This window comes from Chiloscyllium plagiosum, chromosome 34 (genome assembly GCF_004010195.1).
Source record: "Chiloscyllium plagiosum isolate BGI_BamShark_2017 chromosome 34, ASM401019v2, whole genome shotgun sequence".
NCBI classification, from domain to species: Eukaryota; Metazoa; Chordata; class Chondrichthyes; order Orectolobiformes; family Hemiscylliidae; genus Chiloscyllium; species Chiloscyllium plagiosum.
The window spans coordinates 29,960,888-29,985,857 of record NC_057743.1 but is presented as its reverse complement, the minus strand read 5'-3'; the positions used below and the strand labels follow the sequence as shown (position 1 = coordinate 29,985,857).

Below are 24,970 nucleotides of genomic sequence, written 5' to 3'. Positions count from 1 at the left end.
TTTGGTATGCTTTCCTTTATCGGTCAGAGTATTGAGTACAGGAGTTGGGAGGTCATGTTGCAGCTGTACAGGACATTGGTTCGGCCACCATTGGAATATTGCATGCAATTCTGGTCTCCTTCCTATCGGAAAGATGTTGTGAAGCTTGAAAGGGTTCAGAAAAGATTTACAAGAATGTTGCCAGGGTTGGAGGATTTAAGCTATAGGAAGAGGCTGAACAGGCTAGGGCTGTTTTCCCTGGAGCGCCGGAGGCTAAGGGGTGACCTTATAGAGGTTTACAAAATTACGAGGGGCATGGATAGGATAAATAGACAAAGTGTTTTCCCTGGGTTGGGCAAGTCCAGAACTAGAGGGCATAGGTTTAGGGTGAGAGGGGAGAGATATAAAAGGGAGCTGGGGGCAACTTTTTCACACAGAGGGTGGTGCATATATGGAATGAGCTGCCAGAGGAAGTGGTGGAGGCTGGTACAACTGCAACATTTAAGAGGCATTTGGATGGATATATGAATAGGAAGGGTTTGGTGGGATATGGGCCGGGTGCTGGCAGGTGGGACTAGATTGGGTTGGGCTGTCTGGTCAGCATGGACGGGTTGGACCGAAGGGTCTGTTTCCATGTTGTATATCTCTATGACTTGATGTTTGATCAAGAAGCCATTCAGCTCACTTATTCTCAAGATCTCAAAACCAGAACTAACTGTTCACATTTTTCATAAAACCTACTTATTTTTAAAACTAAATATAACACTTAACTGCCACTTTTTGGTTATTCATCGAGGTTTTTCAATGCAAAAGGGGAGAGCTCCAGTCCACAGATCTCATTACAATGATCCACTGAACACAATCTGGTTAGTGACAGCATGGATCCATAATGAGACAAAATACTGTTTCTAAATGTATTGAGGTATAGCAAACATGAGTAAAGTGGTCTCTACATTTCTGCTTCAAAACTTGGAGTTTGGTACAATAGGGGCTATATTCTCTACTTGTGCTAACCAACATTTTTCCCTCAAACAACATCACTAAAACAGATTTGGTAGTTGTTGTCCCATTGCTGCTTGTGGGAACCTCTAGTGTGAAAATCAGCAGCTGTTTTTCGAATGTTACAGTAGAGACTTTATTTCAAAACTACTTCATTGGCTGTGAACAATTTGGGACATCTTGAGGTTGTGAAAAGTGCTATATAAATGCAAGTTTGTTCTTATTGAGAAGTTACAATGTGAGCGATTCCTTAATCAATCAAGTTATTCTAGGTTAGGGATTTAAACTAAACTGAAAAAAAAAATCATCTGGTAATAATTAATTGGTAAGGATTTCAATGGAGATTAATTGAGAGGATTATATTGGGACATGGCTTGTAAATTCTACTCACTTAAATGAAGCAGGTACTTTGGCAAACAGAACAACTTTGTGCTCAATCAATTAAAGAACATCCATTGGGGAATGAAGCACAGCCAGTGGCTTCAGGGTCAGGTAAAGACAGAAAAAAACTTTAATTCTTTAGACCATTTTCACAACTTCAGGACATCACAAGGCAGTTTGCAACCCATGAATTACTTTTGAAATCGAAACACTGCTGTTGCGTGGGCAAACACAACAGACAGATTGTGTACAGCAAAGCCACCCAGGATTTTCAGCAATCAGCTAAACTGCTCAGTGCTGTTGGAGGAGGGCTCAATGCTGGGCCGGGACACCAAATGATGAAAAACGACTCATTCAATAAGGAGGCCAGTACACTGGAAGGTGAGGACAAAGAGAACTCTATCTTGGCTCTGGCAAGGAGAAGAGCTGAGATCAGAAATGTTGAAAATGTGCCAGACATGTGATCAAGACAGAGGAACAGGGAGAATGTAATAGAGTCCTTACAGGGTGTAGGGTGTGAGGCAGCATCGTTGTGATAGTTATGGGAGTCAATGCACTTATACTGAATATTCATTGATAGCATATTTGCAAGAAATGGAGACAGAGAACTCAAGAAATGGAAGGGAGGAGTTACAGATGGACAATATTAAATTGAGAAAAAGGTGGAAATTGGGAAATAAGTTGACATTTGATTGGAAAACCTTATCAACTCTGTTACCACAACCCACGATTTCCCCACTATTCCACTTTCAACATTCCAAAGACACTATTTCCTCCATGATAGCCTGATTCACTCATCAACCACCCCCAATGCTCTGACCCTCTCCCACAGTATCTTTCGTATAAATTTAGGAGATGTAATACCTACCCTTTTACCTTGTCTCTCTCACTGTCCAAAACCTCCAACACTCCTTCCAGGTGAAGCATGTTTTATGTGTCTTTCTTTCAATCTATTATACTATATTCGCAATCTACAATGTGACATCCACTCATTGGGGCAACCAAATGCAGATAGGGTGACCATTCTGTCCACAAGCATGACCTGACCTTTGGATGGCCTGTTGTGTTAATTCTTCAGCTTGCTCTCATGCTAGCATCTCTTCTCTGGACCTGCTGGACTATTCCAGTGAAGCTTTCTTTAAGCTTAAGTTTGAGGCATACCACTTCGTCTTTCATTTTGACACTTTATATCTTTCTGGCCTCAACCTGGAGTTCAACAGTTTCAAAATCTAAGTCCTGCATGCCCCATGACCATTTTATTCCTTGTTCTTTGCATGTTTTGGGACATATTTCTCTTACTTCTGCTTTCAGACAACAGCACAGCCTGCTCTAGGCACATCTGTCATTTACCTTTCTTTTCTCACAACACTACCATTCCCATTGTCCCTGTAATACTAACTCTCCTGTCATTCAATCCCTCTAGTCTATTATCATATTACAAATGGCCTTTTGTTACTGGCTCATCCAACACTTGTTCAAAACCTTTTATAACCATTTCTGATGAAACATTAACTCTGTTTCTTCGCAAGTAAAACCTGATCTGCTGTTTTGAGTGTTGCCTGTTTTTGTTTAAAACACAACTACAGAACCTGGTCAGTTTTTTCTATTAACCTGAATCCATCAGACAGGTAAACTGGGTATCTTGATTAAATCATTAACTTTGATGGTGACCCCAGGAATAGAATGGCTTGACAATTAATGCAAGTTCCCAAGTGGATTATCATGTAATGGTGTACTGAAGTTAAATTAAACAGTGGATTATTGGAACATGATCCTGTAGATTTAAATCTGTTGTAAAATCTCTGGGCGAAAGATGAACAGACAAAAAAAATTAATTGATTGACTTGTTTTCCTTTCTTAAAAACCACTTGGACAGTTTAAAACATGGTGACTATGCATTACATATAAGAGACAAATGCATAAGTCTTGTGTGTACAGTACATTATGTGTACAGATGATTCACTTTTTAAATGAACTCTCGATTTGTGGGCATCACTTCCGAGATTGTATTTATTGCAACTCCCTAGGTGTTCCGGTTAGAATTGAGGGGCTTGCATTTCAGAGCTTGGTTATAGTCACCAATGTAGCTAGGAGGCTGGAGTCACATATAGATACTTATCAAATGATGGAGCAGGTTCAAAGAAAGAAGGGTCTATTCCTGCTCCTGATTCGTATAAGCCAGACTGGATAAGAATGACAGGAACCAGTGACCTTCTTTACAACAGTTTAAGAGCTTCAGTCCAACTTGCATTGGTTTATTTACTTTCAAATTTTTTGTGTGAAAGATTGAATTAAAATTCTTAATCTGCAATGGTGCAGTTGGAACACTTGGATTATTAGACCAGTACCTATGATACAGCATTGGTCATATAAGCACTTAGATACAAGGTGACAAAAATGGTGCTGCTGTAAAATCATAGTTTGATAACACATATATGTATCCCTATTGTCGCTTATGCAAATGCTTCACCAAAGCTCCTAATACCAATGCAGTTCGTTGTTCAATCTTTTCCCTCCAGCTTTCCTGTCTTCTGCTATGGTGCAAGCCTGGCCTCAGTGGATAGCATACTTAACTCGGAGTCACAAAGTTATGGATTCAAGGTTCATTCCAGAATTGAAGATATTACCTAGACTGACGCTCCAGTTAGCACTGACCAAGAGCTACACTGTCAAAGGTACTATCTTTCAATTGAAATATTGAACCAAAGCCAATGTGCTCTCTCAGATTCCATGGCACAATTCAAAGGAGAGAAGAGGTAGTTTCCACTGCTTTCCTGTCCAATACTTGTCTCTCAAACAATACTACAACAAATAATCTAATCATTATCTCACTGTTGTCTTTGAGTTCTTTCCTATGTGCAAATTAGTTACCAGGCTTCCTATATTGCAACAACGACTCCACTTCCAAAAGTGCTTCATTCACTCAGAAGTACTTTGAAACATGCAGTGGTTGTGAAAAATGCAATATAAATGGAAATTTGTTCTTTCTTTCATACATTTAATCATCAGGGTGAAGATATTGAGCAGAATTTCCCTTCTCCTTATAAAAAACACAACAAAGCAGTCTTTCAGAGAATTGAAATCAGACCATTTGAATCTAACCATATTTCTCTCTTCAAGTCAAAGGATGACGTGCTGTAATTTCTTATGTATCTGACAATGGTGTCATGGTGTTGAAAACACTGAATTCCATTGTCCTCTCCACTGCTGTCTGCAAAACAGTGATTGAAGGAAGGTAATGCCTGTTTGACTTATTCTGTCAATTTTTAACTTGAGATATTGCCTCTCTGTGCTGTCAGTATACTGACATGCAAAATGGCAAATGATTCCAATCTGTACATGGTGCAGCCCAGGGAAACTAACAAATCTATAGCTCAAATTTACTTACAGTCTTACTATTAGCATTTCCATCTTATTACTAACTGCACACTGCTGAGGATTGATGCAAAGGTTCCAAGATTTTAAAGTCATTTGGGAAATCAACACCCACTGTCAGCATCAATCTCAACGGCAAAAACAGGTACGTAGTCTGGATTATTGCAGACCATAGCTCCCCACCAATGAAGTAAGAACTCCCCTCAGCATGACAGGGGTGAATCTGTGATTCACAATTCTCCAGTGGGAGCTACAGTGTTGAAGTTTTGATTCTGTGGCTCTTGCATCAAGCAAACATTGATCTGTTGGGAACTGTACAGCTACGGATCACCTCTGAGTCAGAAAGTCACAGTCTTTAGACTCACTACAAAGTCCAGAACATGCGCTCTAGGTTGATAATTCAGTGCAGTGCTAATGGAGTGCTGCACTGCCAAAGGCGCCTTTCAGACGAGACACCAAACCAAGCTCTCTCAGGTGGATGTGAAAGATCTCAAAATTGGAGAACTCTCCCAATATTTTGGGCCAATATTCATCCAATTGCCATACCCAAAGGAGATTATTTGGTCATCATCTCATCGCTGTGAGATTGCTGAACACAAAATGACAGCTGTGATTACAACATTACAACAGTAACAATTACCCTTTAAAATAACTTTTCCTAGTTGTGACATCCTGAGGTGGTGAACAGCGATATATACTCCTGCAAGCTCTTTATTTTTTCAACACAGCGTCACTCCTACTGTGCATTGACATGTCAATATATTTCAGTACATTTGTTATTTGAGATGAAAGTGTGAATATGTACAGAGTGACCAGTCCCGTTGTCATATGACAGTATCCTTTTCCTCCATCAGCCTCTTTAGGACAGATCAGATTCAATGCTGTTTTATGGATTTGCTTTATTCCTGACAGTTATTCGTATGAGAGTTTATGAGAGTTTTCAAACTGTTTTCACAGCATTCTTTTCTGCCTCTTGCAATTTCATTAATATACAAATAATCATAATTCCTTTGAACTATCCTTTGTCCCCTAAACTGCAAATTCCTCTACCCTCTGTGCTCTTTTCATCTTTGTTCTAGGAATCAAGGCTTGTTGCATCATCTCTCCTACTTTAATTCAACTCATTTCAGCTTCTCAAAAATATCTTTTGTGCCTGCATCTGCAAGCTTTCAGAACCCAAACATAGTGTCACCCAGTCACTACTTCCTGCATCTCATGTTATCTTCCACTGCTGAAGGAAATAGAGAGAAAAGAAGAAGCAATTTCTTTAAGCATGGACTATTAAAATCTGGAATGCCCTGTCTGAAAGGATGGTGGGAGCATGTTCAGAAGTAACTTTTACAAAGGGAATTGGATATAGACTTGGAAAGGAAAAGCTTACAAAACCAGGGGGAGAGGGAAAGGATGTGGGACTACTGGAATGCTGTTTCAAAGAGCCGGCACAGTCACTTTGAGCCAAATGCCTCTTTCTGTGATGTTTGATTCCCATTAATCCTTTCAAGTTTGATGATGTTAAGAACCTTGACCTATATTTCTCATTTTTTTTAATTTTGAAAATGTGGAAAGTTAAATGTACCTTGACTGCAGTTCCTTCCACGATATCCCTTAGGACACAGAATCTCGCAATCGCCAGTCACATGGTCACAGGAAACACCGACTGAGCAGTTACATTTGGTGTTGCATCCAATTCCATAATAGCCATGATCACAGGCTTTTGGACAAGAGGAAAGGGAAAAAAAAAAATAAAGAGAGGGATAAATCTTTAATAGATCCAAAATATCAGATATTCACCTGATTACGTTTCCATGATTATCCAGGTAAACATCCAACCCTTTCCTAAATGTTCCCGCAAAAAAAAAGATGGTTACAGTATTTAAGGTTTTAATGCACAGTTGCTTTAATGAAATGCTTATTCATTATTCTTGTAAAATTATAACAATAAAGAAGATACTAAGGTGAATTTATTGGCTGAATTTTACTGAAGACACAAACTTGGCTTGTGTACACTTAAATTACGTTGAGGGATGATCCAACTTGAAGTATTTAAAATGATTAAGGGAATCAATAGAGTAGATATGAAGAAAAACCATGAGATGACATAACTTTAAAATAAGAACAAGGCCCATCAGAAATAAAATCAGAAAGAATGTCTTAGCAAAAGGAACTGCAGAACTCTAGCACTCAGCCTGACAAATGAAGCTGTCTAGACTGTGATGCACAGATTTTTATTGGGTAAAGATTAAAAGGGATATGTACAAAAGCAGTTAAATGGAGTTGAGGTAAAGAATAACCATTATCCAAATGAATTACAGAACAGCTCTGAAATTCTCAAAGGTTTCTTCCTGTTCATTTGAGCTCTGCCCGAAACATTTTCAAACAGCCATCTATTTTTCTTATGCAACCAATAATGCAATATAATTTCAGATTTTTAAATCGCTGCAAAAGGGTTGTGCAGAGAAGAAATGATGATTCCCAGGCTGTGGGGCCTAGGAAAGACAGTTCATAAATAAAAGGCAAGCCTTTTAGAACTGAGATGAGGAGGAACCTCTTCCCTCAGACTCTTTGGAATTCTCCATTCCAGAGGGTTGTGGAAGCTCAATCAATAACTATGTTCAAGCCTGAGCCCGAGAGATTTCTAGTGACTGATGATGTGAAAAGTTATGAGGACATTGTGGGAATAAGGCTTTAAGGTTGATGATTAGCCATGATTCAGAATGGTGGAGCATGCTCAAGGGGCTGAATGGCCTACTCCTGCTCCTATATCACTATGCATTCCTTCCTTTGTATAAATATGTACTTTTTGAAACACAGTAAATTGACAGAAAGCAAAAGGAATTTATGTATTATCAACAACCCAATTTTTAAATTGACAATTACAACCATGGACATTTATACCACTAAAGGAGGCAATCTGTCCCATTGTGTCAGCTGCAGCTATTTGCTGGCATAATCAAACACAGATTCCACCGCCCCTTCTAGAAGAGCAATTCCAGAAATCTGGATTTGTGGAGAGATAGCTCAGTTTCGACAAACATTTCTTCTTCCTAGAAACCCAGAGGCCGTTGTGTTTCAGGGAATGTTTGCTAAACATTCAAACTCTCAATTAAACTTCTCCATGATTGGGCACTCACCTTTCTGGCAAGTATTACCATGATAACCAGGTTTGCAAATGCAGCTTCCGTCCTTGCGGCTACATTCCAGTGTGTTGCGTTGGTCACATCGACACACATTCGAACAGCCAGGCCCGTAGGTCCACTTTGGACAAGCTGATACAGAAAAGTAGGAGAACAAAGAAATGGTTAGCAACTGTACATTACAACTAAAAGACACAGAGTTCTTCTTGAAGACCGTAAGTAAAAATGTTACAAACAACTTAAATTACAACAAGCTTAAATCCAAATCAGTAAAATAAGAGAGAAAAATGAGTGTTATTTGAGATTCCAATGATGAACTTAATTTCAGTAAATCTCATATCAAAAAAAACAGGAAAACTTCCAGATTACATGTTCTCTATAGCCCTTAGTGGAAGATGCCTACAATCTTTAAAGTATGGCCTTCATAAGAGTCTAGTCCTTCATAATGTCATTGACGATGAATGCACTTTGAATAACTAAGGATCAGTAATAAATGCTAATGTGCTAATGTTGGGACAATGTGAGTTCCCTTCCAGAGTCTGAAGCACACCATTGTAATACTGAGGGAGTACTGCACTGTCAGAGGTGCCATCTTTCAGATGGGTGGTTAAACTGACGTCATCTCTGTCCTCACAGGTGACTGTAAAAGTTCCTACAGCACGTTTTCAAAAAAAGAACATGGGAGTTCTTCCTGATGTTCTGGCCAATATATGTTCTTCAAGCAATATCACTAAAACAGATTTTTTGATCATTATCTCTTGCAATTTGTGAGAACTTGCTCTGCATACATCGGTTATCACAATTCCTAAATTACAACAGTGATAACATTTCTATATTCTCTGGAGTTCAGAACTTTGAATGTTTGAATGAGATTGCCTATTATTCTTCTAAACTTGATAGGTTGACACAGAGATTGTTCCTGCTGGCCAGAGAATTGAAAACACAGGGACACAATCTCAGGATAAGGGGCTGATCAGTGAGAGTGGCATAGCACCAGGGACTCGGGTTTGATTCCAACTTTGACTAACTGTCTGTGTGGGTTTCCACCGGTTGCTCCAGTTTCCTCCCACGGTCCAAAGATGTGCAGGTTAGGTGGATTGATCATGTTAAATTGCCCCATAGTGAGTAGGGATGTGTAGACTCCATGGATTACCCACAATAAATGTGGGGTTAGGGAGATGGAAGGGATTGGTCTGAGCAGGAGGGTCAGTGCAGACTCAGTTGGCTGAATGGTCCCTTTCCACACTATAGGAATTCTGTAAGTATGTAAGTTAGCTCGCTGAGCTTGAAGATTTGTTTTCAGATGTTTTGTCACCACACTAGGTAACATCATCAGTGAGAGTTTCTGGTGGAGCGCTGGTGGTATGTCCCGCCTCTCTCTTTATAGGTCTTGGTTTCTTAAGGTGGGTGATGTCTTTTCCGGTTCATTTTTTCAAGGGAAGGCAGATAGGATCTAAATTGATGTGTTTATTGATAGGAGTTCTGATTAGAATGCCATGCCTCTAAGCATTTGCATGTGTTTCTTTGTTTCGCCTGTCCTAGGATGTGTGTGTTGTCCCAGTCAAAGTGGTGTCCTTCTTTGTCTGTTTGTATAGAAACTAGTGATTGTGGGTCATGTCTTTTAGTGGTCAATTGGTGTTCATGTATCCTGGTGGCAAGTTTCCTGCTAGTTTGTTCGATGTAGTTTTTTTTTACAGTTCTTGCATAGTAAATAAATGACATTAGTTTTGCTGGTGGTATCTAATGGATCCTTTAGATTCATTAATCACTGTTTAAGGTGTTTGTGGGTTTGTGGGCTATCATGATGCCAAGCGGTCTGATTTCTATGATTGAGTTGAGGAGACATTTCTTCACTCAAAGGGTTATGAATCTGTGGTACACCCTACCCCAGAGGTTTGTGAAGTCTCCATCTTTGAATTTTGTAAGACTGGGACAGACATATGTTTGGTCTCTCAGAGAATCAAAGGATATGGCAAGTAAAGGCAGAGAAGTGGAGATGGCTCAGGGTCAGCCAAGATCATACTGAATTGTGAAAGAGACTCAAAAGACCACATGATCTAGTTCTGTGCCCAGTTCTTGTGTTCCCATGTTTCAAACGTATTCCACTTGTAACACCGGGAAGTCCTGAGGTCATGAAAAGCTCCACAGGAAAATAATATTTTTCTTTGCTTCTTGCAGTTTTGATGCTACAATAAACCTCAACATTTTATTTTAATATCATTTGTTTGTTGTCACTGTTCAAATGTAATTGCTTTATCACTGTCTGTACAAGAGGCCCCTTGTTGGTGTGGGATGCTCTGTACCATTGCCAAACCAGCTGGCAACCACATTCACCTCAGTAAAGCAGCCTTCAGCAAAGTCCAATAAATGTTACATTCTTTGATCTCCAGGCCCAGCCAACAAAGAACCAGTTTCAATCTCTCAACAGAACTGCCAACCTAAACCACACTTTACAAGGCTGGATACTTGCCAGGTGCCAAAGAAACTAGACACAACCAAAACTGATTTGCAATTTAGGCTCCAGTAGATTTGGCTGTTGCTGAGTAAGTGACAGTTTGGTCTGATGCTAAATGAAGTAATGAGGTGTGAGAAGTCAAAGTGATTGCTCCAGAACAAGGCTGAATTGGAAGCTCTACTAAGCATCTGAATCCAGGCCACAGCAGTGAAAGGGCATTGTTTTAGCTGACGTTGCCACCCGACAGAGATAGCATATTTGCCAGCTGGACTTAAAGGTCTTGATTGAATTGAATTTGGACACCAGTGGTTGCAAGTCTACAGAACTGTGCATGTCAAAACTGAGCATCACATACTGTTGCAAGCAAACAACAGCATGTTTGTACCACCAATGGTAAGTGGCTTACAAATGAGACATTTCAAATGAGATAGAGCCAGTCTGTCATTTATTCAAATCGCGTTTACTTCTTATTATAACATGAGTATCTTCCTGTAGATTCCCCTACATCCTGTGACCAACCCTGCTCCCTGGATATAATGGTCTCCACCTCAGCTAGTCTACAGGTTTTCAGTAAGGGGTACCCAATACCTGCTCAGCATCTTTCACCAATAACACTGCCAGTTATATTGTGTGTTGTTAGTATATTGTCTATTATTGAGCTTTGGCAGTGCCATCCTGCAAGGGCGTAGGCCACAAGATAGTTCCATTATTAATTGAGTGAGAACATGATTTTTATTTGTTGTTATCAGCAAAGCTGTCCCAACTTACGTAAGTGACAGAAGCGTCCATAGAGGCCAGGATCGCAGAGACAGGCTCCATAGATACGGTGGCAACGCCCATTGTTGGCACAATTGCATTTCTTGTTGCAGGTCTTTCCATATAGTCCTTTGGGGCACCCTAAAGAAGAAAACAGTCACTCTTGGGAATCAACCCAAAATTTGGCAAACTTTTAACATAAGTATGGTCAGCCACACATGGAAGGTATGGGAAATGAAGGCAAGTGTACAAATCATCCAGATTGGAGGTGAGAATGGCAGTGCAGATGATCAGGATAGAATTACAAACATGCCTGGTTCTCTCTCTCTGTCTCAATATCTCCATAGAATTTCCAGAATTATTTCACCCTCTCCGAGAGCTGAAAACTAATCTCCTGCCCCCAAGTGACCCAGGAGAAAAATCATAGAGGAACTAAATACAAGAGGCATTTTAAAATATATATTTCAGCAACTTTGTTTATTAAATACAAAATATTGAAAATAGGAAAAATGGCTAATCAATGGGCAGTTAAGAATAGTCCAACTGGATAATAAAAAGACTGTACACTTTTCATTGGTTATGAGGTGGAAGCATACCTAAAAACTGAGCCAATGACAGGATAGTAAAGTTGGGATTGTTTGACACAGGAGGTCTTGTGATAAAACCTCAAGAAATACGCTCAACCTGAATTGGCAAGACGTTAAGGTTTCTGTTGAGGCTACAAGGAGATTAAACACCAGAGAAAGTCACTGTGGCACTTCATCACTGGCCTCATCGTTTGTTTTGCTATTGAGGTGAATGTTTATCACAATAAAATATTTCATCAAATACAAGTTGGCGTACCATCCTCACACATCTCGCCACCCACTCCTGGAGGACAGCGGCATTTTCCAGTCAGTGGATCGCATGTTGCACCATTCTTACACTTACACAGGAAGCTGCAATTTTTGCCAAATGTTCCTTCTGGGCAGGCTGGAAAAAAAAAGGAAGAGAAAGAGCAAATAATTGTTCACCAAGAACAATATGCACAATTGGGCAGAGAGAAACATAAAAACAAAGGGCTGGAAACAATGCTTTATTCATTCACAGGATGTGGGCATCAACGGCAAGACCAACATTTTTATTGCCTATCAGTAACAATAATAAATGTGCCAACACCATATTAAAAAGCGCCTGTTACATCTGGTTGGCACTTTATAACATTGACTCAGTTGACTTATTGGCTCAGTTGCTAGCCCTCTGGTCTGAGTTGTAAGTACATGGGTTCGGGTTCCAATTCAGGACTTGAGTACACAGTCTAGACTGCAACCACCAGTGGTGCACTGTTGCAATCTTATAGGAATTAAAGAAAAAAATATATGAAAAAGAAATAAATATTTGCAATTATAGAGCATCTTTCACACCTAAGAACATCTCAAAGTGTATTACAGGTACTGAAATAGTTCTGTCACTGTTGTAATTTTGGAAACAGAAATGATAATTATTCAATAATTTGTTTCAATGATGCTCTCTGAGGGTTATATTAGCCAAGACCTCAGGGAGAACTGCAGGCTTCTTTGAAATAATTGTCCTGAGGGACAAATCTTTATCTATCTGAGAGAGCTAAATAGACTTTTTTTCCTCTTTATCTCATCCATATTCTTCACATAGCAAATTTTCCATTTTTCTATTATTCACATTCTCTCCCTCCTTCATGTTCTACTCCTTTTTAAGTAAGTTGACAGACGGATGCCAGGTTTATGATTGGCTCTGTGACACATAGTCACCTGCACAGTGCAATCGCAGAAAATAACATCATGTTATTTGGGAAAAAGGGATTGACAAGAGGTGTCAGCATCCTACTACATTTATAAAAAGAGGCATTTGAACCTTCTCCAATCTTAGAAGTTCAGACTCATAACCCTAAACAAATGAGGAAGCACAGATCAGAAGAAAAACAAATAACTTTAATAAGAGAATTTCTACAGTCATAACAAATCAGCCCCAGTTTTATTTCCAATTCTTACCACTTCACATTGCTGTGAACAAGACTTCTTCAAAGGCACACGCTCAGTCTTGGATTAGTCATTTTGGGATTGCTATTAGTTACAATGATGTCCAGGCTTTACTTTTATTATTACCAAGTACATGTAATAATCAGTGAGTTCATTTATTATCACTAGTTATAAGGAGAGTATGAATATTACCGTTATTACTATCAGTTATCAACGCAATTTCAGTGAGTTATTATTAGCTAACAGAAGAATCAAAGTTCCACCCACCCAACTTTCCAGTGATTGGCTGATTGAATCAAACAATATATTCCATTCTAAAGTATTCTAAAGAAGGGTTATTGGACCCAAAAATGTTAACTGTGATTTCTCTCCACAGATGCTGCAGACCTGCTTAGTTTTTACAGCAATTTCTGCTTCTGTAACATGTTCCTTTGGTAGTTTGTAATAGGCAGAGTACAGATCTGCTCAACCAGCCGACACTTGCACAACTCTGAACAAAATGCTGACTGTAAGTTGTGATTCCATGTTGGGAAGTTCTTGGTGAATAATTCAGAGTGTGCTAATAGTTACACTAATAACCAATTTGAAGTGATCAGTTAAGGTTGTTATATGACTTGTTTACACTCACTAGAATTGATATACATTCATACGCAGGATCTCATTTTCTGAAAACATACTCGAGCCTTGCACTTCTTTAAATTTCTTGAGAGTTTAAGGGGCCAACAACTTTCCCTTGCTTTCAATGCCTCATCTGTCGAATCAATTTGCCAAACAATCATTAGCCTATTTTCCTGCCCCCAATGACTTGATGCTATTCCTATTTCTTATGTTTCTATTGAGTCCAATAAATATTGTAAACAATAAAGAGTAAAATTTTATAGAACCTTGCGGCCCAAATACAGGCTATTTAGCCCAAGTGGTCTATGCTAGTGGTCATGTGATTAAATGTCAAACGATCAGCCATAAAATGATTAGAATGTCATATAACAAAACCATTGAGAATGCCTCAAACCAGAGCTGGAAACTTTCAATAAAATGACATTGGTTTATCTGAAATTAATTGGAACAATTGCATGACAATTCCATTATCATTATCATCACATCACTGGATCTTGGTTTATTTATGTCTAATGGTTCTTAGATTCCTGTGAAGAGTTGCAGGCTGGTAATTCCAGTCTCCACAAGTGATTCACACATACCAGTGGTAGTGGTTGATACATTTATTGTCTCAATGAAATAGCATCTACCATGCAGCGAATTACTTCTGGAATTCTAATTGCTGGAAACGTGCCTGTCGCGAGTCTGTGGTGAAGTAAATTCTCCGAAACATGCAACATCTCTACACCAAAGTGATTGCTTGCTGAGTTTCTTATAAACAGCATTCCTCGCCTTAACTGTTTGAATCAAGTTCATTTCTTCAGAGTAAGGCAGGCATTTCTTTTTGAAAATATATTTTTAAAAGAATTACCTTTCTGGATGGCACTGAGAATTTTAAGCCTACTGATCCGGTGCAATTTAATATTTGGAAGGGGGAACTTATTAATCATAATTTTATATTAGCTTTGTGGCCCATGAAGTAGAGATGGGGAGGAGGATAATGGCCAGGAGTCCCCACTCTTAATTGTAATCCAGTGACATTTGCTGAAACTGTACTCTGTGGATGTCAGATAGGGACAGGTTTGGCTTGGCTTTAATTGTGACACACTACACTGCACTGCTGAATATCCCACAAATGCAAGGTTTCTACCACAAACAGGATACTGCAAGAAAGCTGAAACCCCAACAAGAGTTCCTACCTTCAAGAGGGGTCAACAGTGAGGATCGTGGAGAATCACTTTGGGAATACATTTATTTCCATTTCCTTTCATGGTTTGATCTCACCATGCTTTGGAGTATCAGTTCAAGGTCTCCATTGCTCCTACCCACAAGTCCAGAAAGGGGATGGAGTTCACATAACTTTAGGTCTTCTGATGGAAAACCAGGCAACAGACCCATCGTCAACCTACCTCCAACAATCGTGTGTCGCTACAAGTTGAGATTCCCAGGCACATTGACAATAGTTTGAGTCTAAATTTGTCCTGAGGTTGTTTTTTTTTTGATGGTGTCATAGAACAGAATAATTTGTTGTTCCGGTGTCTATGAACTAACAAGGTCTGCACATGGCTCAAAAACACACTTTAATACAAATGCTTGAGAGTTTACTTACTCTGGTTACACAAGATTCCAGTCCAACCCTCTGGGCAAATACATCCATCACGTGCCTCGTTGCAGGTGCCACCATTCCTACAGTCTTCACACAACAAGCTGCAGTCATGTCCAAAGCTCCCGTCCCAGCACACTGTGAACAATATCCAGATAGTTATACAAGCAGCTCCAATATAGAACTCCAGAAGAATATTATAATATTGTATTTTCCCTCCAGACCCAATACCAAATTCCACCAGGATACTGTGAAAGCCTGCCACATCCAAATTACTGATCACTCTAAAACAATTCCATGAATATCTGTCTACTCCACCTAAATCATTACCATCTTCCAATTCCTTCAGATTTACTCCAGAACTGTCTCTATCCTTACTCAACTATTGCATGATCTTCTTCCTCACCATGCAAATGAAATCTTCTCCCCATTCGTTGAAATGCATCTGCCTACACTTCTCAACCCACTCTTTTCCCATCTCTCAATCACTCCTAAACCACTTCATTATTATCAACTACTGCTCTTTCTAACCTCATTTTAATTCTGTCTCCATATCTCTCCACAATCATTCCATTACCATGTCTCTCAGCTGAAATCAACTCCCCAAACATCCTCTGTCCTTTGTTCACTATCCCTAACCCATTCAAAGTTATTCAAAAGCCAAACTTATTCCCTTTTCCCTTCCTTAAATTCTAAAAGATAAGCCGTGCTTCAAGTGATCAAGAGAAATATATTTGTACAAACAGTAATGTATGTTATTCCTCCTGAGGAGTTCACAGATTCGATTGCAGGTTCTTACATCCAAACTCCATTGCAGAATTTCACATTTCTATGGACACATCTCAGTTTCAAATTATTTTGGAGGGTTTCTCGCCATGAGGTATCTCTCGCCGTACCTTATTAAACCCACATCATTAACTATCTACCCCACCCCTATGCCGCCCGTCTTGCCTGCTTCTAGCTCCATCTAACCAAGTATCTTTCCCAGAACACTTCATCACTGCTGGGATATCCTGGAATTGACTGGCATCCCTTGTGCTGCAGCAATTTTAAAAAGTGCTGTTAGTGCAGGGGTGCTCTGCACAGTTTCTGACATTTGTCCTGGAGGTGAGAGACAATGAAAATCTGCCAACCCAGCAGAACATTGTCTTCCCCCAGGAACAGCAGTGGAAGTGACAACATTAGACCAGGCCATCCTGGACCAAGGTTGCAACCCAGGCCAGTGCAGTCTCAGCTGTGGTGTGGTGAGCTGCCCACCATTTGGCTCCTCACCCTTTATGTGGAGTGGATCCTAATGCTGACCACTCCGAGTGGCTGACTGATCGTGTCTAAGCCTGGTTTCAGAGGCTACTCTTGATATACTGAGCAGGGATCCCTCAACAAAGGCTATGTCCCTTGACTTGACTGAGCCGTGCTGGTAAGCATGACAAGCTTCCTGGCTTTGTGTCTGGATCTAAACAGCATGGCAATACAGCAGCACAGTGAACCTGTAGTTGACGGGGTCAAGTGCAAAAAGTCAAGGCAAGTAAATGCAAGGCATGGGACTCATTCAGGTAGTGAACATAAGATTACAAAAACTAGGAGTAGGAATAGGCAATTCAGCCCCTCGAGTCTGCTCCATCTTTTGACATGATCATGGCTGATCTCATAGCGGGGGCGCTATGACAGTAAGTGAACAGGCCCGAGATGCAGCCTGGTACAGTTCATGAGCTGTCTCTGTGTCCCTGAGCACTCAGTATCCTTGCTGCAGTATTACAATGATAGCACCCTGGGTGTAGCATTGAAATGCGAAAGCATCCTGTAAAGCCTTGCTGGATTTCTTGTCAGACTCTGCTACAAACCTTACCCACATTGTTAAGATATAAGATTCTGCCAAACCAACAAATACACTCACAATGCTCAGGAGCTCATTCACAAACCTACTGTTGTGCTAAATCTTATTCAAAATAGATCAAGGCAGACGTCCTACACATTGGAAGTGTGTGACAATCAAAGACATTAAGTACATATTCCCATATTTATTTAGGGATATAGTCATTAAAATAACAGTTAATAAATAGTTCATGGATTGCAGAAACACACAAAAGATGTGCTGGGTATGGAATGTTTGAGTTAAAAAGAAAGGGTGAATAAGCTGGGACTTTTTTCACTGGAGCATAGGCGGTTGAGAGGTGACCTGATAGAAGTTTGTGAAATAATGAGAGGTATAGATAAAAATTAATGGTGGATGTATTTTCCCTCGGATGGGGGATTTCAAGACAATGGGGGCACATTTTTAAGGTGAGAGGAGAGAGATGTTGAGAGACATTTTTATTTTAGCACAGAGGGTGACTGTGAGTACAATTACAATGTTTAAGAGACATTTGGATAGGTATATGAATTGAAAGGTTTAGAGAGATATGGGCCAGGAGCAGGCAGGTGGGACTAGTTTAGTTTGGGATTATGTTTGGCATGGACTGACTGGACCGAAGGGTCTGTTTCTGTGCTGTATGTCTCTATGACTGTATTACACATAACTTGACAATCTTCAAAATATTAACACACACATGAGCTACTGAACAAGCAATGGTACTTAAATGTTTCCTTCAAGAATTACTGCTTTAGTTAAAAAAAATACACTGATACCCATCCCTTGTAGAACTCAGAGATGTCAGAGGAGTTTACATAGAATTCACAGCACTGACGATTGGCTCACCAAAGCTCTGTGACAGGGTGAATTCTCCTCGTGCTTCCCCTTCCCCAGTTTCTTCATTGTCCTCATCAAATAACTCGGTCAATTCTTCTCCAAGGTAGAAGCTCACCTCAGGAAGGAGCCTTCCAAATTCAGGCCGGCCATTGAGTGCCTCCACTGGGTCATCTAGAGCTGAAAAAGAAGAATAAAATTCAAAATAGATAAAACAAATAGATACCTTTCAGAGACATCTTGTCAATCACTCTCCCATCCATCCTCAGAGAATCTCAACTCACTATTGCTGTATCTATCCCACAAGGAACTTTCAATGAAAGATAAAAGTTGGCATGGATAAAATACAAAACAAATACTTGATGATTTATGCAAACAATTTTTAGTACTATACACAGTGGGTGCCGTAGCAATGAATCTAAACCCCAAAGTTAAAAAGGAATCCAACACATCATTCTCATAACTGAATTACTTTCTGCATCAAATGTAAAAACAGCTTTCTCTTGAATGTGTCACCATTATTCTCTGGCACCACTCTCTTCCAAATAAATCACTACTATTTAAAGCAGTTCAATCTAAGCTGCCTGTTCACCTTGCCTCTGCTGAGTTTGAATGCAAGTCACCCCGTTCAGTCTGTGATTATGTTAAATATTAAATCCCATTCATCAAGATTCCTTTTCTCTGCAGTTCCATTTCCACTTGAAAGAACATAAGGAGATGATTCCCTCCTTGGAACAGATTTCTGGTGGGGTTTGATTCTTTCTGCACTAGCTCTGATCCCTGTTATGATGTTGCAGCTCATTTCATCTGCTTTATCAAGGAGTTTAATCTGCAAAGGTGAGAAAGAAGATGGCCAGAAGGTCTATGGAAGGCCCTTAAAGGTGTAGAAGCACCCTATAAACTAATGGAGATACTCCCTCAAACACTTTACCCAAGATCAGTGCTTTCAGTAGATACTTGTCTGTGAGTGACTAAAGAGAAAGGAGGTCAGAACATAGAAAGATAGCACCATGAATTACTTGATATATCGTGATCAAGGATAACTGCTTCATTCCTCAAATTCAATGTCTAGAGTACACAAAGAGGTATTATTAAGAAATAAAGCATTCCCACTGACCCTGACGGCGAAATTCTCCTCGCCCCCATGGAGATGGAATTAGGAGGCCACTGGTCACGGGAAAGCTGCCAGAAAAGTGGAATCATGCCTGGACTCATACCGAGAACAAATGGAATGGTTTTGGTTGTTGGAGGTCAGTAATCTCAGCTCCAGAACATCTCTGCAGGAGTTCCTCAGAGTCATATCTTCGACCCAACAATCTTTAGCTGCTTCATCAAGGACCTTCCTTCCTCCATGAGGTCAGACGTGGGGATGTTTGCTGATGATTGCATAATGTTCAGCACCAATTGCAACTCCTCAGATTTTGATACGGTCCATGTCCAAATGTAGGAAGTCTTGGATATTATTCAGCTTTGGACTGTCAAGTAGTATTCACACCACACAAGTGCCAGGCAACGACCATCTCCAATGGGAGAGAATCTAACCTTTACTCTTTGACATTCAACGGCATTACCATCACTGAATATCCCCCTCCCATCAACATCCTGGTGCTTACCATTGACTAGAAATGGAACTTGTCTAGCCATTTAAACACAGTGGCATGTCAGGGGCTGGGGACGCTACAGAAAGTAACACACCGCCTGACTCCCCAAAGCCTGTCCATCATCTACAAGGCACAAGTCAGATGTATGATGGAATAACCATCCCCACCCCCCACATGCCTGGATGAGTGTAGCTCCAACACTCAAGAAGTTTTACATGTTCCAGGAAATAGCAGCCCCCTTGATTGGCACTTCCATAAACATTCACTTCCTCCACCACTAATGCTCAGGAGCAACAGCATGTACCATCAACAACATGCAGTGCAAAAATTCACCAATGCTCCTCAGACAGCACTTTCTAACCCAGGAACACTAAGACTACAAGGACAAGGGCAGATGTATGCGAACACCACCAGCTGCAAGTTCTCCTCCAAGCCATTCACCATCCTGACTTGGAAATACATCGCCATTCCTCCAGTGATGCTGAGTCGAAATCCTGGAATTCCTTCCCTAATCGCATTGTGCATCAACCTAAACAAAATGTTCAGCAGCAGTTCAAGAAGGCAGCTCACCACCACATTTTCAAGGGGAATTAGAAATGGGCAATAAATGCTGGCCCATCCATGAATGAGTAGAAAACAAATAAGGTAGAGAGATGCCATATCAGGGTGCATTCTTGAAGCATTCCCACTGCTGGGCAACTTTAGCAGGATCAGGCTGCCAATAGGATCGAGTGGCCGCTTCACTGAGGAATACAGCCAATTAGGATGGATAAGGCCTCGGTTAGGGGTGATTTGCATCATCACTGCAATCATTACACCTGTCGTGCTGCTCCCACTGCAAGCAGAGACCAGCAGCTCAATGGAGGTAGGCCCAATGACAAGGACATGTGAATGAATGGCCACAATTCTGGCTGCGTCCAATCCTGCAGTGGGATTTCCTAATAATCCTACCACTATCTGGAGTTTTCAGTGCAGCTTTCCCAGACTGGTTGGCAAGAGTGCTTCCATGTTGTCCACCTACATGCCTCAGTAGCACCCATCTCTCCAAATGGTGCTGCTGAGACTTCAGAACTGCCAGCCCTCTGCTGGAGTTTGTAATGTCTAAAGCTGCCTGCTGCCTCTGACAGTCTAGTGGAGGCAGAGTATAGGACTTCATCTCTCACAAGTTTCAGTCACTGAATTCACTGCAAAGTCAGCGAGAAAATCCAGACACTAGCGTTAACAAAACTTCAGTTCCACTAACTCTGAATAATAAAATTGGTCCAAGGTTCATGTAATTTGATCTAATCACAGCTAATTTTAAATAGGATTTCACTCTATATGAAAGTGCCTCCAGTAATGTTTTATTAAATTCTGCTTCTGTCCCTTAAGAGTTTTGGCTGTCACCCAGTGTTAATCTCTGGCAAATAAAAGTTTATGCAGAGCACGTGAATGGTGGTTATTTTTGGTCAATTTTGTGTGTTGGAAGGTTCAGAATGTATAAATGGAGACAGGCTCTCCAGAATGACAAACACATTTTCCAATAATTTTCCACACAATCCCCAGGAAATACGTTATTGTTATCCAATTCCTGGTTAAACATTTATTCCTCTTCCATTGTCTTTAAAAACGTGCCTTAAATATCTGAATCTTAATAGACTTCAGATTCCTACCCTCTTGGAGTTCTACAAAACATTTAATTGCAGAAAACTGCTGAGGGGTTGACAAGAGAAGCAGCTGAACCAAGTATTATTTCTGTACGTACTGCTTATTCAACAGTTTTTCTTTGGCAAGGATTTTACATGAAGTTGAGATGGGCCACTTCGGTCAAACCAATAACCTTTGATTTCACTAATATTAGACAGGTTCTGAAAGGACAAAACAGAGAGTAAGAAGTGAAACAGGCAAAGCCATGCTGGCAACAGCGTTGTGCTCTGCAGTCAAGAGCTCTGGCCAAAAATAACTCAAGTCAAGAGAGAGGTAAAAACAAAATACCCAATAGAACAGAGGTACAGGGCTAAAAACCGACCAGGACAAGGAGGTTAATAGAACTATGGGTAATTAGGAAGAGAAACCTTCCATAGGGAATACATATGGAAGTAATATTTTGTGTTCTTGTTTAATAAAAGTTACATGGAGGAAGAGATTGCTTCGCAAACAGATTTTGGTTGAAATGTGAGCTCCCCTCATCAATATCACTTGGAATGAATGTGTCTGAGCTGCATAGAACATAGAACATAACAGCGCAATACAGACCCTTCAGCCCTCGATGTTGCGCCGCCCTGTCATACTAATCTGAAGCCCATCCCACCTACGCTATTCCACGTACGTCCATTTGCCTGTCCAATGACGACTTAAATGCGCTTAAACTTGGCGAATCTACTATCGATGCAGGCAAAGCATTCCATACCCTTACTACTCTCTGAGTAAAGAAACTACCTCTGACATTTGTCTTATACCTATCTCCCCTCACTTTAAAGTTGTGTCCACTCGTGTTTGCCATCCCCATACTTGGAAAAAGGCTCTTCCTGTCCACCCTATCTAACCCTCTAATTATCTTGTATGTCTCTATTAAGTCACCTCTCAACCTTCTTCTCTCTAACAAGAACAGCCTCAAGGCCCTCAGCCTTTCCTCGTAAGACATTCCTTCCATTCCGGGCAACATCCTAGTAAATCTCCTCTGCACCTTTTCCAAAGCTTCCACATCCTTCTTATAATGCGGTGACCAGAACTGTACACAATATTCCACGTGTGGCTGTACCAGAGCTTTGTACAGCTGCAGCATAACCTCCTGATTCCAGAACTCAATCCCTCTATTAATAAAGGCCAAAACACTGTATGCCTTCTTAACAACCCTGTCAATCTGGGTGGCAACTTTCAGGGATCTGTGTACATGGACACCAAGATCTCTCTGCTCATCTGCACTCCCCAGAATCCTACCATGAGCCCAGTATTTTGCATTCTGATTACTTCAACCAAAGTGTATCACCTCACACTTGTCCACATTAAACTCCATTTGCAACCTCTCCGCCCAGCTCTGCATCCTATCTGTGTCTCTCTGCAACCTACTACATCCTTCGTCACTATCCACAACTCCACCGACCTTAGTGTCATCCGCAAATTTACTAACCCACCCTTCTAAGCCCTCATCCAGGTCATTTATAAAAATGACGAACAGCAGTGGACCCAACACCGACCCTTGCGGTACGCCGCTAGTAACTAGACATCAAGATGAACATGTTCCATCAACTACAACCCTCTGTTTTCTTTCAGCAAGCCAATTACTGATCCAAACTGCTATGTCTCCCACAATCCCATTCCTCTGCATTTTCTATAATAGTCTACTGTGGGGAACCTTATCGAACGCCTTGCTGAAATCCATATACACCACATCAAACGGTTTACTCTCATCTACCTGTTTGGTCACTTTGTCAAAAAACTCAATAAGATTCATTAGGCACAACCTACCCTTCATAAAACCGTGCTGACTGTCCCTGATCAGATTATTCTTTTCTAGATAGTTATAAATCTTATCTCTTATAACCTTTTCCAACACTTTACCAGCAACTGAAGTGAGAATCACTGGCCTGTAATTACCAGGGTTGTCTCTACTACCCTTTTTGAACAGGGAACTAAATTTGCTATCCTCCAGTCCTCAGGCACTATTCCTGTGGACTTGGAGGTGATGGCAAAGTAGAACAAACTGGCATTTCAATAACATTGTTCTTATCCCCAAAGTATCTCAAAGTGTCGAGGGATTACTTTTCAAAACATAGTCACTGTTGTTATGTCAGAGAATGCAGTGGTCAGTTTGCATATTGCAAGATCACACAACTGCTCCACAGGAATGCCTGGAAAACAGGCTTTGGATGAGGCAAAACATTGATATAAACATAGAAAAGTCCCCCGTTCTGCTTTAAATATCACCACAGAATCTTTTATTCCTACCCAAGAGGACAGGCAGGACCAAAGTTTAATGACTCACCCAAAAAACTGAACCTCCAATTATCAGCATGGTGTATACAGTCGACAGGGTGGAGTCTGAATCCGCAAACCAGGGGTGAGAGTAACCATCACTGAGCCAAGCCAATGCTGAGGTTAGTATGGTTACAATCAAAAATAAAGTGCCTTCTCAGTTTACTACGCAAACCAACACTGTTCAAAACATAAGGCACTGGCAAATGCAATTTAGGTAACAGCCCTGTCTCCCTGTCAAGAGTTCATTAAGCCACCAGCATAGGACCAAGATAATCCTGTTGTCAATCTTACTAAACTGGATTTCCTCAGCACAATTTTAATGTTTTGGTTTCAAAGAACTCATACAATTCTTCAGAAGTCCATCGATATGCATCCTAAATGCTGCCTTGTCAGATTAACGAGCTGTCCTGGTCTGTATAGTTCAGTTACTTGATGCATAACCTTTACACATTAGGGAAGCCAATCATCCCAACACTGCGAGGATTTTCCTGACCTCCCACTATAATGTCAGAAAAAAAACACTCCTCAGAAATGACGACAACTCTGGATTACACTGTTTGTCTTTCTTTTTTTTTCATTGACAGGATGTTGATATCACTGTCTATGTTAGGTCAATATTTGTTGTCCATACCGAGTTGCTCTTGAGAAGATGGTAATCAGCTGTTTTCTTGAAATGCTGCAATTCACATGGTGTAGATTTATCCAATGCACTCTTATGGAGGGAGTTTTAGGATTTTGGCCTAGCAACAGTGAAGATACGGTGATATAATTCTAAGTCAGGAAGGCATTTGGCTTGAAGGGCAACTCGCAGATGGTGGCATTCCCATGTATCTGCTGCCGTGGTCCTTTGAGGTAGTAGAGGAAGATGTCCAAGCTGCTAAGGTGCATTGTTGCAGTGTATCTTGTAGATGATACACACTGCTGCTACTTGGATCGGTGGAGGAAAAAGTGAGTGTTGTAGATTTTACATGGGGTGCCATTCAAATGGGCTGCTTTGCTTCGGACAGCGTTGAGCTTCTTCAGTGTTGTTGAAGCTGCTCATCCAGGCAAGTGAACAGGATTTCATCATACTCCTGACTTTGTGCCTTGTAGTTGATGATAAAGCTTTGAGGAGTTAAGAGGTGAATTAGCTTCCACAGAATTCACAACCTCTAATCTGCTATTGTAGCCATAGTATTTATATAGCTGGTCCAATTCAGTTTTTGCTTTGTGGTAACCCGCAGCAAGTTGGCAATGGTGGATTCAGTGATGGGAATGCCATTGGATGTCATGGAGATGGTTGAATTATCTCTTACTGGGGATGGTCATTGCCTGGTGTTTGTGTGGCATGAATGCTCCTTGCCCAAACTCAAGCCTGAATGTTGCCCAGGCCTTGCTGCATTTGGACACAGACTGTTTCAGCATCTGATGAGTCACGAATGGTAATGAACATTGAGCAATCACCAATGAACATCCC

At 40.6% G+C, this 24,970-nt stretch overlaps 1 protein-coding gene across 2 annotated transcripts in view; it reads right to left on the bottom strand.

Annotated features, from left to right (window-relative positions):
• The window catches only part of LOC122540385 (multiple epidermal growth factor-like domains protein 6), a 430,729-nt gene that overhangs the window by 56,640 nt on the left and 349,119 nt on the right, over positions 1-24,970 (bottom strand). The window contains exons 13-18 of one of the 2 annotated variants that reach the window (XM_043676046.1): positions 17,969-18,136; positions 15,280-15,411; positions 11,923-12,051; positions 11,092-11,220; positions 7,866-8,000; positions 6,311-6,445 (exon numbers count right to left, since the gene is read on the bottom strand). In XM_043676046.1, coding sequence (XP_043531981.1) covers positions 6,311-6,445; positions 7,866-8,000; positions 11,092-11,220; positions 11,923-12,051; positions 15,280-15,411; positions 17,969-18,136 — 828 coding nt within the window. The remainder of the gene's footprint in view (positions 1-6,310; positions 6,446-7,865; positions 8,001-11,091; positions 11,221-11,922; positions 12,052-15,279; positions 15,412-17,968; positions 18,137-24,970) is intronic. The other variant, XM_043676049.1, reaches the window with a different exon arrangement.